Source organism: Perognathus longimembris, chromosome 22 (assembly GCF_023159225.1).
Source record: "Perognathus longimembris pacificus isolate PPM17 chromosome 22, ASM2315922v1, whole genome shotgun sequence".
Taxonomy (NCBI): Eukaryota; Metazoa; Chordata; class Mammalia; order Rodentia; family Heteromyidae; genus Perognathus; species Perognathus longimembris.
The window spans coordinates 11,227,786-11,246,735 of NC_063182.1; the positions used below are offsets into that span (position 1 = coordinate 11,227,786).

General features: G+C 37.4%; 1 protein-coding gene across 1 annotated transcript in view; it reads right to left on the bottom strand.

Moving 5' to 3' along the window:
• Positions 1–7,358: 7,358 nt before the first annotated feature.
• Positions 7,359–18,950, bottom strand: part of Homer1 (homer scaffold protein 1) — a 100,937-nt gene continuing 89,345 nt past the window's right edge. The window contains exon 9 of the mRNA XM_048331108.1: positions 7,359–10,762. Within this exon, the coding sequence (XP_048187065.1) occupies positions 10,574–10,762 (189 nt within the window). The 3' untranslated portion in view covers positions 7,359–10,573. The remainder of the gene's footprint in view (positions 10,763–18,950) is intronic.

An 18,950-nucleotide genomic window follows, 5' to 3' on the forward strand; every position in this document is an offset into this window, starting at 1 on the left:
GAGTAGTTAGGATTACAAGAATGAGCCATCAGTGCCTGGCTAAGTAGTTTTGGGTTTTTTTTTAGTATAATTTTATTGTTACTATGAATGTGGCATCCAGAAGGGCTACTATTTCATAAGGCAGGTAATGAGTATTTTTTTTTTTTTACAATATCACTTTGTTCTTGAGGACTTAGGTCAAACCATAGAAGTCTTTTCTTACAACTTTACACAGGCAGCCCAGAAGCAAAGGGTTCTCCAAAATGTTGAAGACTCTTGACCATGCTCAGCAACAGTTTTTGAGTCACTTGTCTGTCACCCATATAGACCTTGAACTCAAGCTCAAGTGGGAAAAATCAACATCTTACCAGAAAACATTTTTCCCTGGTAACTTAACTGGGAAATGAGTTTACATACAGGGTGTACCATCTAAAGGATGCAGCTTGGTGAGTTTGCATATACAATGGAGCCACCACCATAGTGAAAAATGCAGAAGACTGAAAGCACCAGCAAGGGCCTGGAGCTCTTTTGCAGACTCACCACCTTCCCTGGTCACAGGAAACCACTGTCCTGCTTTTTTTTTTTCCACTAGAGAGGTTAATTTTATTCTATAGAATTTTACACAAACAGTACATATTCTAGTGTCTGACTTTGTGCATGTGTGTTTATGGAACCGGAATTTGAACTCAGGACCTGTGCTTGATAGACAGACACTATACCACTTAAGCCATGACCCCAGCCCTTGTTTGTTTGCTGATAAGGGCTCTAAATTTTGCCCAGGCCAATTTCAGACCATGATATTTCTACCATGATACTTCTAGTTCTGCCTCTTGCATAGCTAGAATTACAGTGTGTGCCATCATATTTAGTTTATTTATTGAGAAAGAGTCTTGCTAACTTTTTGCCTGGGCTGGCCTCAAGCCACAATTGTACAGATTTCTGTACTAAGTGGCTTAGGTTACAAGTGTGAGCCACAATGTCCAGCAGGTCTGACTTTCATTCAACCTAATGGAATTCAAGGTGGATATTTTGTATGTGTATATGTGTGTGCACTGGTCCTAGGACTCAGGGCCTGGACACTGTTCTTTAGCTTTTTTGCTCAAGGCTGGTGCTCTACCACATGAGCCACAACTCCACTTACAACTTTTTGGTAGTTAATTGGAAACAGGTGTCTCATGGACTTTCCTGCTTAGGCTGGCTTTTAACTGTGACCCTCAGATATGAGCCTCCTGATAGCTAGGATTACAGGCTTGAGCCACCAGTGCCTGGCTTGTTTGGTCATTTTTTAATTTTTTTTTTTTTTTTGGTCATGGTACTTGAACTCTGGGCCTGGGTGCTGTTCCTAAGCTCTTCAGCTCAAGGCTAGAGCTCTACCACTCGAGCCACAGTGCCATTTCTGGTTTTGTGGTGGTTAATTGGAGATAAGAATCTCATAGACCTTCCTGTCCAGGCTGGCTTTGAAATGCAATCTTCAGATCTCAGCCTCCTGAGTACCTAAGATGATAGGCATGAGCCACCAGCACCCAGCTGTTTGTTCATTCTTATTGGTAAGCAGTAACAAATGGATCATGGATTCTCAGCTTCCTTGCTCAGCTGATGCTCCACCACTTAAGCCACATATGTCTCCAAGCTGGATGGAGCCTAGGGCCTTATTTTGGAAATGGAGTCTGAGGGACTCCTCAGACTGCTCAGGTTGGCCTCCAGATTTCAGCTTCATGAGTAGCTAAGATTACAGGTGTGAGCCACTGGGAGCCTAGCATGTACACACTTCTTGATGAGGATTTGTAGTTGGGAGCTATTGAGAAAGAAGATTCATGTGCAAGTCTCTGTGTGGATGTGTTCTTGTTTTTCTCAAATAACTAGGAGTAGAATGACTTGATCACATCATCAGTATATGTCTAAAGAAAGTTCACATTTTTTTTTAGACAAACAGCAAGTTACTGTCAGGCATGCCTTTGCCCTCAAGAAGAACTTACGTTTCTTTAGCAGTGCTGATTTTTGGCCCTGGCCTCTTAATGTTTTGAATATTATTGGCTTAGAGGAAGAAGAGGTGGTAATGAGTTATAAAGCACTTTCCTCATTTCCAGAGCAGGAAATTGGGGAGAGGGAAAAGGACAGTGCCTATTGAACCAGTTATGGGATATGTCAAAGATTTTGGTAGGTCACATGTGCGAAGAAGACTGACAAACAGAACTGTGTGGCTTTCTTCATGGAAGAACTGCATGGCTCCACTTTTACAGTTATGGACTGCCCCCACCAGAAATGACTTTACCATTCAATTTGGGTAACATTTCCTCTCTCCTCACAGTCTGTGGGGAGGAAATCATTTTTTAAGTGGGCGTTTATGACAAAATTCCCTTAATTCCTAAGACTTAAGAGACATCTGACAGGACCTCACTTTCTTCCTACACGTTGGAAGGTCTGGGCTTCGTGCCTTAATGTGAAACTACTAGGAAGAACTATGCTTCAAATTCTCAGAGTAGTATCCCGCGAGAGTAGCTGTTCTTTCGTTCTCATTTACACTTAAAACAACAAAATCACCACCTGACTGTGTCTTTCCTTAATCCAAACAAAGGCTTAAAAATTCTAATTAAAGGGGCTGGGGATATAGCCTAGTGGCAAGAGTGCCTGCCTCGGATACACGAGGCCCTAGGTTCGATTCCCCAGCACCACATATACAGAAAACGGCCAGAAGGGACGCTGTGGCTCAAGTGGCAGAGTGCTAGCCTTGAGTGGGAAGAAGCCAGGGCAGTGCTCAGGCCCTGAGTCCAAGGCCCAGGACTGGCAAAAAAAAAAAAAAAAAAAAAAAAAATTCTAATTAAAATTAGGATGCTAATTAAAATTCATTCACATTTGCTCTCCAATGCAGATGCCAGGCATGGTTCTCAGGACTATTGGTGAGGCCATCAATGACAGCCAATCTTACTTTCAGAACGGATGCTGCTTTTGATGCATGGCATCTAAAGAATTATAACCATATAGACAGAAAATATTTTTAGGAAAACTCGTTATCAGAAATGACTTAATCATAAACCCAGCAACAAATAACATCACTTTCATTTCTCTAAAAACAAACAAACAAAAAAACCCAACATGAGCCAGGCACTGTGGCTCATGCCTGTAATCCTAGCTACTCAGAAGGCTGAGACCTGAAGATCACGGTTCAAAGCCAGCTCAGGCAGGAAAGTCTCTGAGACTCTTATCTCCAATTAACCACCAGAAAACCAGGAGTGGTGTTAAAGCTCAAGTGGTAGAGCTAGGAGCTCAAGGACAGTGCCTAGGCCCAGAGTTCAAGCCCTAGGACCAACAATACAAAACAAAACAAAACAAAAACAACATTTGAGAGGAGCATTTGTGATATGTAAAGAATATATTGCTGGTCAAATGTTTCTTGGTATGTCTTTTTCTTCAGGAGATGAAAAAATAGAAATGAAATTCAAAAATTCTTTGAACAATGAAAAGAAAGAAGTGACAGCTTGCCGAGAACTCTTATCCTCCTTAAATTGTCACATTTGTCTTCTCTAGGGAAAAGGACGTTTTACAAAGGAAACAAAAGCTCATCATCCAGTGCTCTTTGGAGCCAAGAGTAAGACGCAACCCAAAGGTACTTTGTGGTTTCCTGCTGCTCCGTGCAGTAAGGAATGTATACACGCTGCCAATACAGACACTGACAGCTCCCAGTCTGTAACCTCACTTTCAGCAAAGGTAGTGGAAATCTAAGTTGCTGGAGACGGCTATGGGAAAGACAAAGTCCTCTTTTATCACACGGATCCCTTTGTTATCAGATTCTGACTCAACAGCCCTGGGGCTCTTTCGAGAAGCTTTCAGAGAGAGATGGGAGTACTAAGTGCTCTTAGTATTATTACTGGCAGAATTTTTAGCTGGAAGTTTTAGAATCCCAGGGACTGACTGATTTTTCCAAAAGTCTGTCCCCAAGGCTCTTTTGAGTCTACATGCATTACTATATTCTGTCATAAATGGAACAGCTGAATCACTGTGTGCACCCGTCTGGGCACCTCTAGTCCTTCAGGTACAGGCAGGAGCATCAGGGACAAAGCACTGGGTGGGAAGTATGAGCACTTCAGAGACTCGGGTGTGCCCTCTCACTCCCAGGTTATAGCAGTCTTGGGAGTCAAATCATCAAGGAGGTAACAGAATGGAGACTAGAATCTTCCTAGCCACCCTGCCTTAGACTCCAGCAACAGTCTCAAAAGAGAGCAGTCAACCCAAGTTTTTTTCCTTATCCCTTTCTTTTATGGCAAGGAAAACCACAGACATCTTAGGAAAGCCAGGAAAGCCATCTGAGTTCAACTCTAGTCAGCCCCTTACTAGTTTAGTGGTGCAGGGTAACCTCCAATTCCCTGGAGGCTCTGGTGCTTCCCTGTGAGTGATAGCCACTACTCACCTTCCCAGTGCTGTGGTAGGGATCAAATGACACAATATGTTGGGGTGCCCAGCACATGGTTGTGTATTCAAGGTGGGTTCTGATTCTCCTTCCCCATAGCCACTTCTCTTCCAAACAGTATGAAATCTGTTGAGGAAATAGTGAAAAATGGAATGATACATTGGAGACTTCTTGTCACAGGGATGTCATTAAAAAGTAAACCTCCGTTGTGGAAAACTAGAATTGTGTCGCTAGCCAATCACCATTGACTATGGAGTTTCACACTGATGTGCTAAAAAGCATCAAGATTTTAATGTACAGAATATACTCTACAATAAAGGCTCTGCTAAGGAGATCAAGATCACTAAATAGGAAAATATAAATAGCATTGGTTTAAAAGTTACTGTTTGACAATTCAGAAGTGACTCTCAAGTTTTATGGGTTATCCCAAATAACCCATAAAATTGGAATGTTGAATGTGCTCAATTTATTAACCAAGTAGGGCAATTTGTGTCTACTCAAGGAATTCAAACTAATTTTAAATGCAACTTAAAGTAGAAATAAAAATCAAATACCATACAGTGGTGTAAAACTAAACACAAAATAATTTTGTGGTTACCATTTCAGATAATTGTTACTGGAGAGAATATGTACAGTTATCTGCTTATGAATTAGTAAAAGATAAGGAACTTTCCATAGTAATGTAAATGCAAACTTACCTGTGATGAAGATTTAACGTCTTCATTAAATCTAACATGGTAACAAATAATGATAGAACATCTCACACAAAATCAGTAGGGAAAATAGTGCTATTTTCATAAAGAAACACGAGTCATTGTCTACGGTGGATAGATGCCACCTTCCAGAGATGTCATTTTTGTTTAGATGCATATATTGGGAAAGCCCCAAGGGATTCTTTACCAGCTCACCTCATCTGTGACACCAGAAAGGGCTTGCTACTCATAGATGGCCTTTTCCTGCAACCTGTGGAAAAAACCCACAAACCTGCTAACCTGATGCCTCTCAATTTCAATGTTTTAAAACATTACACACAGCATATTTGTTTGTGGGTCTTTATTTCCCTTACAGCTTATGATGTATCCTAAAAAGTAGTCCAAGCTATTCAGGAGACTGAGATCTGAGAATTGTGGTTTGAAGCCAGCTTGGGCAGGAAAGTCTGTGAGACTCTTACCTCCACTTAACCACCAGAAAATTAGAAGTGGCATTGTGGCTCGAAGTGGTAGAGCACTATCCTTGAACAAAAGAGCACAGGGACAGCACCCAGGCCCTGAGTTCAAGGCCTGTGACTAACTAGCCCCCCCCCCCGCCCCCAATCAAGTATCAGTGAAAGATGTCAACGGAATAGTATGAAGCCCTTTATTCCCAGATAGAAGTTAAGGAGCTGTTTTGTTTTATGTGAAATCTGGCTTTCTGGAATTCCATTCCCAGCTTCCATGAGGTCCAAGTTCATACACTCACCCTGTACTTTTTCCATTTCTTATGCCCTAATGACACAAAATTCCCAAATGACTGTCTTCAAATGTCTGTGGATTTTCCTCCTAAGCTTTAGATAAACTCAAAGCTGCATTCAGATATCCTACAGGCTTGCTAAACTCAAAAGGAAACAAATTTCTTTACCATGGCTCAGCAAAGGAAAAAACAAATCTGTACAGAAACTTATTTATCTTTTCCCTGCCTCCTCACCTCCACCAAACCAAGCTTGTCCCCATCTTGAGTTCACTACTGGTTGTCCAATTGAAGAAGTTAGGTGCCATCTGGCACTCTTCTCTGCCCTGCCATATAAATGAATCAAGAAGTGCTAACTACGTGCTGACTCCAACACTGGGTCTCTCCACTGCCCCCCTCCTCCAATATTGCTATAGCAGTCTCTTAGCAGGGTTTACTGTGATTTACAAAACTGCCTGGTCTAGAAAACTTAATTTTGATACCATTCCTTTGCAACAACAATAGAACAAAGGCCCCTTAAGAATGAAACCTAAATCTTCCATCTGACACTAGGAAGATCTTGATCTGCCTTTGCCTCTTCCATCCTATCTTTCCTCACATCTTACCCCATCTGTGTTGGCCTACTCTCATCTTCTAAATGTCTCAATGCCTTCCTCTTAGGTTTGCTACTTAAAACGAACAGGCTGAAATTCTACGTATGAAGAATTGCTTATTAGAATAATTCATTTCATTTCAAATTGAGACTAAAATATGCTCTATAAATAAAACATGGGCCTAGGAAGTATAATTTATAATATATTGACAAGAATTGAAAGCATTAAAGAAGTTTAAAAGCAGTGAACACAAAATACATTTAGCTAAATGTCCTAGTAGGATGGATGTGGTGATGACCACCTGTGATGCCATCTACTTGGCCAGTGGAGATAATTACGATCGTGGTTCTATACCATGCAAAAAACGAGACTTGTAGAGTAAAATCAAATACGTATCTATTTCCATTCCAAAATTATTGTTTTCTAATGATTACTAAAAAGAATTATCTTCTCAACAAATAGCTTATTTCCACTAAAGTTAAAGCATTGAGAATTATTTAAAAATGTATCAGTCTCAACTATTTCTTACCTGGAAGTTTTCTTCTTTAAGATTTTATAGGGCTGGGGTGCAGTTCAATGGCAGTGTACTTGCTCATGAAATTCAAGGGCCTGGATTTGACCCCCCTCCCAGCACCATACACAGACAAGATTTAACATAAACTACTTTACCTCATGAGTGAAGAGGGAACAACGCTACACATGCAGAAGACAAAAGTTGAATGAAAACTGTTTCATGTCTTTAAGCATTAAACTTCAGAATGGTAAAATCATTTCATATCAACTAAATTAAAAGCTGAAAGCTACAATAGTAACTCCACAAGTTTTCCACGGGTCTTTCTCCAATGCCCGCATAGCAGAAAAGGAGGACTGTAGGAGAGAACAGCTGGAGTGCATCCTCCAGAGTTAAAGGAAAACATGGACGACTGAGGCACACATGGTAAAGAATATGTTTAATTTCAACAGGGCAAAGAAATGAGTTTTCAAAGATGATTGTGTTGGTTTAATTTTGAGTGTCTTAAATAGTTTCACCTAAAAAAAAAGTACAAGTGTTAAAGTATTTCCCAACAGTTCAATGGCAGCCAAACATCAAACCTATAATGGTGTGGGAGGTCTTCAATAGGGACAAGGAGTGATGAACTCACTGACCTCTTTCTTGTTGGAGGGAAGAAGGAGGCAAGGGATGGAAGGGTGGATTAGGGCACTAAGAGAAGTATAAAAACTAATTTTCTAGACAGGGAAATACTATAAAACCTTCTATGTCAAAGTTAGGATTTCACAGCATGACAAACTAATGCAAAATCCCGTAGCACCTGTGAGATTTAAGTAAATGCTGTGATCACTTAAATGCTTTAAAATATTGGTAAAAGACTGAAGAAAAAAAAAGGATGAAGTACATTCTCCAGAGGATGACAAATTGTATTTCAAAAATAAAAAGTGTATTTTTGTCTTTCTTTTTTTTCTTTTCCAGTTTTCAATTTTGTACAAGAACTCGGTTATCATGTAACTTATACACAATGGGATCGGTCTCTGCTCTCCTCCACTGTGTCACTCTAAATCCACGTGTTCAGGCTATAGTCCCCAACATTATGTTCTGACAAATATATTACCACAGTTTGATCTCAAATATAGATACATTATAGAATACTAGTCTCTGGGAAAAATCAAATTTTAATATGCAAATGTTATATATATAATACAGAAATGGGAAAAATTACAGTAGATACACAACCTAATTATGACTTATAATGATTTCTAGATACTCTCCTAACTGTAACAAATGAGTGTTTAAAACAGCCTTAATAAGAAGGTTTTATTTATATGTGCACTTGTGTCCACCTTATCCCATTATCTGTACATGTCTATTGACAATCTGGGAATTTAAAGGTGCAGCCCTCAAGAAATCGTTAAATCACTTAAAAAAAATTCAACAATTAGGCTCTATTGGACAAGGAAGACACTCACAAAATTTGCAATTTTAAGTCATATCAGTAGGAAAATATTAAAAATAATTTTCTGTATATACATATGGGTATATGTATATATTGAATTACACATGTCTCACATTATTAGTACAATTCCAGTGGAGACATTTTGGTGAGTTATTTTCCCATTAAACGATCACTATGTCAAAATTTAAAAATATTTTATTACATCATTAAAATAATCCACTTACCATTTCGACAGCCTAGACTTTTTTTTAGATTGTTTAACCTTTCATAACTTAATTCCCTGATCCCTACTGTTAGCCCCTTATTTAAATTAAAACCTGGCGCTCTTTGTTACTCAGAAACTCATGGATAAAACCATATCCACTTCAAAATTCTATCCATCAAATACATTTTATTACCTGATTTATCAGAGAAACATCTTAGCTCTGAGCATATGAACCTAAACTATTCTCCCTATAATAAATAGGTTAGGAAAATATCCTAAGGTAGATGGAGGCAACTTACATGGTGTTACAGCACATATAATAATGTAAAGTGTCAGAGACACTTGAAAACTCACTGTAGAAACTAACTTTAGAAACAAACCATTTATTTTTCACTCTAATATAAATTAATATGTATGTATTTATGTACATACACATAAATATAAAACAAAATTATCTAGTGTTGAGTAGCTGTTTATGAGTGAAAAATGGTTACAAACTGATTAGCTTAATTTTGTACTTAACAATTCAATCATTTGGGGTACAAACAAAAGTCAGTGCATTCATCAACTCCATAGAGTCAGATATTCAGGCATACACTAAAAAAGAACCTTCCTCAACATCACAGGCATTGTACAGCAAGAATATATGAACTCTGATGCAAATCCTACTCCATAAGCAGACCAGACAGCACTTGGCTTACTTTTAAAAGAGCTTCATAAAAGAAATATATAAAGAAATGCATATTTGCTAAAAGTCTTTTAAAATTACATCAAAACAACATTAAAACCTGCTCACTGAGAAGAGCCTTGTTGAATGTAATTCCTGTTTTGAAATGCCTAGTTAACAGTTCAGAATATTGCCTTGTGAGGTTTGAATAAAGATGTAGATGATGTAAAGACCAGATAGAGTACTTTAACTCCATCTCCATATGCCACGATCACAATTTAGATATAGTCCTCCGATCAGCTGTTCGATGTAAATGGATCCCCTTGAAAATTGCTATACACCTTAAAATTATCTATAATAAACAATTCCCCAACAACCATTATTATTCATAAATTGAAATGTATTGATCATTCAGAAAAGGTTTCTTGCAAAATATATAAATAAATGTAACTGCATATTTTTCTGTAAAGATACTTAACATTGCTAGACCAGACCGTCAGTGACGGGCTGCTGTATTTCAGTTCTGTGTTGTCAAATTTATTAGAAATTTAAAAAGAAAAATTTCTGAGGGACTCAGCTGCCTTTGTTAGTTGGCTTTAAAATATGTAGTAAAATGGGAGACAATATCCTCTCATAAATACATGGAATCAATATGGAAAAGTAAAGTACACAACAGACAAAGTTAGAGAACACCAGAATGTACCAGAGTAGTCACCAGAGTGAAAAGTCTTCTAGTACAAAAAAGGGAAGAAGTCTATACACCCAGTTATCGTGTTTTTTTCAATTAAAGATGCAGCGTTCTCTCACTCCTGGCAAGAATTAATTGGTAATGGCACTGCTTCTTAGCAGTGCAAAAATATCCTGAGAAATTATTTAGATTACAACAAAAGACAGGGCTTTCATTACTCAGTTTTTGCACAAAACACAGCTCTAGATATCATAAATAAATTAATTTTAAAAGCCGATAATCTTCACTGTGTTGAACACAAAAAAGAGGATGTGACCCAGACATTGTTAATTCTCCCATTGGTTAATATCAGAAAAAAAAGATTGCATTAAGTGTCTATTTATATCGTTCTAGTTAACTATGGCCAATAATATACATGGAGGTAATTTGTAGTTCAAGTTTTTCATCCTTTTTTTCCCCAACTAGCTATAAGCTGAATTCTAAAATTTACACTGAAATATACAATTCCAATTTTCAAAAGATTCCCCTCCCGGAGGAGTGATAATCAAAAAATTTTGTGCAATCTTGATGCAGAGCCCATACAGTCCTACGAAGAGAGACAGTGTATCTTTTAATCAATTGGCACTGAAATTTAACTTTCCTTAGCTGCATTCTAGTAGCTTGGCCAGGTTATCTCGTAATTCTGTTAGTTCAAATATTTTTCCATCCAGAATCTCTAAGAGTGTCTTCAGATTATTGCGAAAAGCTTCTTGTTCATTTTGACTCTTCTCCAGACGTTGCTCTAAGTCAGAGAGTTGTCCCTCCAGGTCTTTGTTCCGAATTTCTACTTCCTTTAGAAACAAAAGTATAACATACATACACGTCAATTCATTACTTATGGAACAATACAACTTTCTGATATTATTAGTATCATGTAGTAAGTCTGACAATCAGGACAAGCTTCTGGAACTCAGTTTAACATGACTGAACGAGATTTCAGATTAGGCCATCTCAGAAAGACATATGGTTCATGAATCCATCTATTCCTCCCAACAAATTTTCAGGGTTGATTCCTTACTTTGTGCCACACAGCATTCTAGGTACTTCACAGACAAGAATAGGATTAAATGCCTACTTTGAGGATTATTTGCATCTCTTTATTGTTGCCTAGATACTGTAGGAAACGTAACAGCAAACAATCCCAGATGAAAGAAGGCAGAGAAAAGAGTTCTCTTTCTTTTCACAGGTAACTATGAAGAGCTAGAGAAGAAAGTAACTCTCAAAAATAGGACAAAAGTTCCTTTGAATGCAGTAATTGTTCTGCATTGTCTCCAATATTAAAGGAATGCATTGTAAGAAAACAATTCTTCTGTGAAAATATATAGTGAAGATACAGACTAACTGCATATATTAAGAGTATAAAGCTGACAATTCCACTAATCTGGAAACCAAGGAGAGAAAAATATGACAAAAGGCAAAAGTTTGTAACAATAAAAATGTTTCACAATTTTCATACAGAACAAACTGACATACCTGAAAATTATTTAGGAAGTACTATAGCATTTAACAGTGTTTCTAAACATGACAAATATAATAAAGTTAAAAAAATAAAATGACAGAAAAGCTGATTCATTTTAATTTTAATTAAAAAACAAAAATTTAAAAACCATAAGATCAGCTATTATGCTTTAAGTAAGTTTAAGATAAGCAATGAATTCAAAGTTATGAATTAGAAACTCACTAATATATATGAGAGGGAATAAGTGACTGATACAAATCATATTCAATTATGAGATAAAACATTTGGTGTTAGTTATACAATATGAGTTAGCTACAGAAAATAAAATACTTTAAATGGTAATATATCATCGAAATCTAAATTTCGAAATAACCTTTGTCAAGTATAGAGGACAGTGGAAAAAACTTCATTGCATCATTCAGAGACAATCTGCTAAACATTAAGTGAAAAAAAACAACAGAGTAAGAAGCAGCTCACTGCAACTGGGCAAACACTTGTATGAGGACAAGTATTGGGAATCACTGAACAGTAGAAAATTGGAAATAGTTCTGCTGTTGGGATTATAAGTACTTCCTTCCCCCCCCCCAATTTTTTTTCTTACACTATCCTCAAAAATTAAATTGAGAAAATTTGGAAATAGGCTCAAATACATTTAAGAAAATAGCAATAGATTTAGAATTCTGAAAAGAGCCACATTTTTGTGGCAATGGAGTTTGAAATCAGTGTCATGAACTTGCTGGCCATATAACTCTCCATGTGAGTCACAAGATGCCTTAAGTTTTAGTTACTTTTCAGATAGAGCTTCATGCTTTTAGCGCACGTAGACCTTAGACAATGACTGTGGTTCTTTTTTCAGTTTTCTAAGTAGCTAGAATTACTAGGTATAAGCCACCAAGATTGGCTTTAATCATGTTTGGCAGGTAATTATGTGCAAGTCAAGTAAGGATGCCACAGATGAGTTGTGAGAGTCTGGCAAAATTTAAGAAGGGACTAAAACATGATGATTTATAAATGAAGTGTTTAAGGACATAATTTCATCTTAAAGCATTTGCTGTTGACATATATTAGCCATATGCTTCTAACTTCCATTCTCTGAAAGTCTGCAAGGTGCAGATAAGAAAAATAACGGATTCTGAAGTTAATAAAGTACTTATAAATTCAGAGGCCAAATCCAGAGGGTATAAACTATGAAGAAATTGCTATTAGAATCACATGTGAAAATTCCACTCATGATTGCACAGCATGCTTTTATGCTGGTTTATACAATAAGCTTAAGAGATAGAATGTTTCCAGCTTTAAAAATAGACTGAATGTCATTCATAAGCAAACACTCACGTCACCAGCTACCACCCAGTTTGCCCTCTCAAGCCTTCCTTAAAAATGAAAGGCCCCTTGTTCTCTTTGCCAATCAATGAAACAGCCAACATTTTCAATGGAACCAACCAAAACAAAATTCTTTCAGTTACTCAATTTTCTTATACTCACTAGAATGGATCACCAACTCTAAGCCATTTCTCTGTTTACAGTTTTATTTGCTAAGTAACAAAAGGCAGCCAATACAATCCTGATGATGCTAGTCTATGTTTAGGCAGAGAGATTCTTTTCTTTTTGTGGTTTTTGTGTGTGATGGTCCTGGTGCTTGAACTTTGGGTCTGGTTGCTATCCTTAAGCTTTTTTGTGCTCAAGGATAGTACTCTACTATTTGAGCCACAGCTTTATTTCTGGCTTGTTGGTAGCTGACCAGTCTCATAGACTTCTTTACCCAGACTAGCTTTGAACCATGATCCTCAGATCATGGATAATAAGTATTAGCCACTAGTGCCCAGCTTGAGAATATGTTCTTAGGCAAGAATAGAGAGCCTAGTGAACAAGGGACCACCAGACAAAACTAAAGCAATGGCCAGAAATATTTCCTAGCTGTATAAACCTGTGACCACATTGTCAAAGTTCTCCTCTATGATTTTCACTCTCTCCCAAATTAGGTCTTCTACTTAATATCATGTATGCTTATTAATTCCCTCTTTTCCTTTACTGATGTAAGACATATACCACAAGCATGATTCTGACTCCAAATATTTCAGGCACAACTTTCAACCCCCTTTTAAGTACTTTAAAGGGCAAAAACTGAGTGTTTAAAATTCATCTGGGCAGGAAATCAATTCTGTATTTGTTAGCTATAGCGATTAAAACACTAGAGTTTTAAAAATTATATTATGACCACCACCAATAGGTGCAGATCAGTTTTTCAATAAGTTTTAATCTTGAATCATTTAATCTACATAAAGCCAAAATTATCTTTATTAACACCTTATTCACATCTTATGCTCATGTAAGTAAGATATATCAATGCTTGATTAGCTTGTACCATCCTACACAATAGGACATAAACATCAAGACAAGTATTAAAAATAATTCTATATCTAGAAAAATAGGTAGAAGATACACACAATGTACATTTTGAAGAACAAATATTCAGCAACTGGTTACTGAATATCTTCTTTAACTAGGTATTGAGGATAAAGTAGTAAATAAAGATAGGGGGTTGTCCTGGGGCTTGAGCTCAGGGCCTGGGCACTGTCCCCGAACCTTTTGCTCAAGGCTAGCACTCAACCACTTTGAGTCACAGCTTAACTTTCTGTCTTCTGATGTTTAACTGGAGATAGAAGTTTTATGGACTTTCTTGTCTGGGCTGGCTTTGAACAGCAATCCTTACATCTCAGCCTCCTGAATAGCTAGGATTACAGGAATGATCCACCACCACCCAGCTAAAGATAGTTTTTACTTTAATAGAGCATGCTTCCTGACCACCATCACTGAATTACTCTCTGAGCCACATGGACTGAAATCTCAGAAACTTAGACTCAAGGAAGTATGTTGAACTAAGTGTGCAAATCCAACAGCTAAGAAGGTATTATTAAGGGGCTTCATAATATATCTTCATTTTCTCTGAAAAGAACTGAAGATTGAAACATTTACACAAAATGTTACTTTGAAAATACAAATATAACTCATTTGTGGAAAAAACTAATACTAGGGTTGATGTCCAATTATCCACTAGAATTAAGAATAAATATAAAATAGTTCAGTTTGTGTTTATTCTTTGCCAGGAACTGTGTTTTTAATGAATTTCATTTTTAATATTATTTTTATTTCTTAAATTATATTTTTAGTATCCTTAAGTAGTTGTACAAAGGAGTTACTATTCAACAAATTAGTTTATGGATAGAGTGTACCTTAATAATAATCTTAATAATTTCATTATCTTCTCCCTTCAATTTTTTTCTACCACCGGAGCCATGCCTCTAACCCTTTAATTTTCATAATTCTGTAGGATATACACTGAATAATTTGACTGCATTCTCCCCACCTTCCTCACTTAATGGATTTCTCTTTTTTTCTTTTTGTTCATTCTTCTTTATTTTTTTAAATTTAATTTTATTGTCAAGGTGATATACAGAGGTGTTACAGTTACATATGTAAGGTAGTGAGTATATTTCTTATCAAACTTATTACCCCTCCCCCATTTTCCTCTCACCTTCCCTCTGAACCCAGAGTTATATGGTTATTTTCCAACATACTGTCTTGTGAGTATCACTTGCATTGGTTCACCCTTTATCCTTTGTTCCACAATTTTGATGTTCCCATTCCCTTCCCTAATTCAGATAAATGTATACACAATACCCAGGGTACCAAATTACAGTGACAACAGGGGATAAACCAAAGGAAAGAAAAACAAAAGAAATAATATCACATAGAACATTAAAAATAACAACCAAGGATCACAAGCAAGACCATACTAAAGATACCAGCAAAACCATATTCACTGGCACAAGAATGGGCCTGAGGACCAACAGAATAAAATTGAAGACCCAGAAATGAACCCACAGATCTATGGCCACCTAATCTTTGATAAGGGAGCCAAAAAAATAGGATGGAAGAAAGACAGCCTCTTCAACAAAGGGTACTGGCAAAACTGGTTAAGCATCTGTAAAAAACTGAAGCTAGATCTAACTTCATATATCACCCTGCACAAGAATCAATTCCAAATGGATCAAAGACCTCCATGTAAAAGCAGATACCCTGAAAACATTTCAGAAAGGAATAGGAGAAACACTAGGGCTCCTTGGCACAGGTTGAAATTGTCTTAATAAAGGCCTAGAAACACAGCAAATCAAAGAAAGGTTGGACAGATGGGACTGCATCAAAGTGCAGAGCTTTTGCACAGCAAATGATATAACTAAAAAGATAAACAGAAAGCCCTCAGACTGGGAGATCTTTACTGGTCATACAACAGACAAAGGCCTCATACCTAAAATATACATAGAACTCAAAAAAATAAGTTCCCCCAAAACAAATTCTGAAAGAAACTGCCCACTCAATAAATGGCTAAACACTTAAAAGAGATTTCTCTGAAGAGGAAATGGGAATGGCCAAAAGGCACATGAAGAAGTGCTCAATATCGCCAGCCATGAAAGAAATGCAAATCAAAATAACATTGAGATTCCACCTCACCACAGTAAGAATGGCCATTATCAAGAAAACTAACAACAGGTGATGCTGGCAGGGATGTGGCCAAAAGGGAACACTACTACACTGTTGGTGGGAGTGTAAACTTATTCAACCACTTTGGAAAGCAGTGTGGAGGTTCCTCAAAAGGCTAAACATAGAGCCCTTATGACCCAGCAACCCTACAAGCAGGATCACACTAAAGCTACCAGCGCAACTATGTTTATTGCAGCACAATTTACCATCACTAAAATATGGAACCAACCCAGATGCCCTTCAGTAGATGAATGGATCAAGAAAATGTGGTACATATACACAACGGAATTCTATGCTTCTATCAGAAGGAAGGACTTAGCCCCATTTGTGAGGAAATGGAAAGACTTGGAAAAAATCATACTAAGTGAGCCAAACCCAAAGAAACATAACTCTATGGTTTCATTCACTGGAAACAATTAGTACTTGGCCAGGATAGTCCTAGCAGATGAGCACAATAGCTCAATAGTAATGTATATATGATCACATAAAGATGATCCTAAGTGAAATGAACTACAAGATTTGGAAGTAAGTAGTTTATCTTTGATGTTGTTATTTCCAATGTACCCTATGAAATTATGCCTTTTTCTTTTGTCTTTCTTCCCCATGCTTTTACCCCTGGTGTCACTGTAACGGACTTTGGTACACAGGGTATTGTACGTATGTTTATCAGAACTAGGGAAGAGGAACACCAAAATGGAGAGATGAAGGGTAAAAGGTGAACCAATGCAACAGCAATACTTATAAGACAATATGCTGTAAACCAACTGTTCGTCTCAGAGGATGGGGAAGAAACCAGGGAGCAGGGGGGAGGTGGGGAAAAAAATGGAGGAGGTAAAAAGTTTGGTAAGAAATGTACTCACTGCCTAATGTATGTGACTGTAACCTCTCTGTACATTTTTTTGACAATAATAAAAAAAAAACAGGATAATTGAAAAAATGTGTGGATACAGAAAGGACAGAAGCTTTAGAATCAAACAAATACTTTGATTAAACTTGTTTACATCTTTGAACAAGGTAGCTAAGGGCCTTGATAAAGCTTAACATCTTTGAACTGCTCTCTACCTTTGATAATAGGAATATCCTACCCGCTAATGTGAGAGCTGGAGGAAATGTATGTATGTGAATAATAATATGCCTGCAAGATAGCCAAGTCATAATATATAATGGAGTCACTCAAAACCAGAAAGAATAAACTAGGCTAAATCCTTCTATACCACTTGCTTCCAGCCCATATTACATGCTTCTTATTCTATTTCTCCCTCAAAGTTTTTCAGGTTCATTACTCTAGACATTCTGGGACAGATAATCTGATGTTCAGCAGCACCCCTGGGTTTGCCTAGTAGGTGTCAGGTTATAAAAATGAAAAATATCTCCACACATTGCTAAATGCTTCCTGGATGTAAAAAATGGATTAATGTTCCTCAACATTAATTGTGTAGACAATTAAAATGTATTTGCACTTTTTAAACTAGAACTCTACCAACTGGGCCAGACCTTCAGTTCTGGTTTTGTTGGTGGTGGTCTCTTATTTTGGAGATAGAACTTCATAGAGTTTTCTACCTAGGCTGGCCCAGAACCACAATCCTTCAGATTTCAGTTTCCTGAGTAGCTACAATTACAGATGTGAGCCACTGCTGCCCAGCTTAAATGAGAAATTGTATTCCCCTATACTATAACAGCTAGTATCAGGAGAGGCAAAAGGAATCAGTTCGGTAGAAAAGGGTATAGGTGTTAGAATTTGGCTATTTATACTTAAATATAGGTTCAATAAGTTAATTTATTTGAACTTGGGACTCTTTGGGGTTTTTCTGTTATATGCATTAAAGTATAATATAAGTAAAGTGCTTACCACAGCACCTGTATAGAGCAAGTATTTAATGAATGTTTTTCATTCTTTTTTTCAGAATTTTTTCATTCTTTACATTTTTTATTGTCTTTCGGTAGTTGTACAGAGGCATTTGAATTCAACATTAGTTTATAAGTACAATGTATCGTGGCTAATGTCATCCCTTCTGTTGTTTTTCCCTCTCTCTCCTAACCCTACCTATCCCCCTCAAGTTATCTGCTTCCCTATTCACATATGTATATTGAATATAATGACTGTATCCACTCACAATCCCTCTTTCCTCCCCCTTTACATCCCAGTCCCCCTGACAAAAGGCATTTTAGCTTCCTGTATTGATTTTTGTTGTTCATTCTTACTGCAATCAGGTACTCCTACCAATCCCCAGCTATCCCATTCTCCTTAACAAGCCCTATTAAAATCCTGCACTCGGGGCTGGGGATATAGCCTAGTGGCAAGAGTGCCTGCCTCGGATACGCGAGGCCCTAGGTTCGATTCCCCAGCACCACATATACAGAAAATGGCCAGAAGCGGCGCTGTGGCTCAAGTGGCAGAGTGCTAGCCTTGAGCGGGAAGAAGCCAGGGACAGTACTCAGGCCCTGAGTCCAAGGCCCAGGACTGGCAAAAAAAAAAATCCTGCACTCAATAAGAACACTTATTTCTATTCTAAAATAGTTCTATGTCTTCTCTGAGGCACTCCCAAGCTAACCATTGGGCTGTAAGAAAAAAAAAGTGCCTGCACTGGCAAGAGGAAAATTTTGTAATGAATTCTGAAAATTTTTTCTTCACTAAGTCTGACTCTCATTGACTACACTGATATAATATATACTACACTGATGCATGTATGTAAATGAAAACTGGGAAGCATACTACTTTGTTTTGTTTTTTTTGCCAGTCCTGGGGCTTGAACTCAAGGCCTGAGCACTGTCCCTGTCTTCTTTTTGCTCAAGGCTAACAGTCTACCATGTGAGCCACAGCGCCACTTCTGGCTTTTTCTATGTATGTGGTGCTGAGGAATTGAACCCAGGGCTTCATTGCACTTTACCACTAGGCCACATTCCTGCCTCCGGAAGCATGCTACTTATATAGAGAAAAATAAAATGAATTAGACTGAAGAAAGAAAAATCTCGCATTT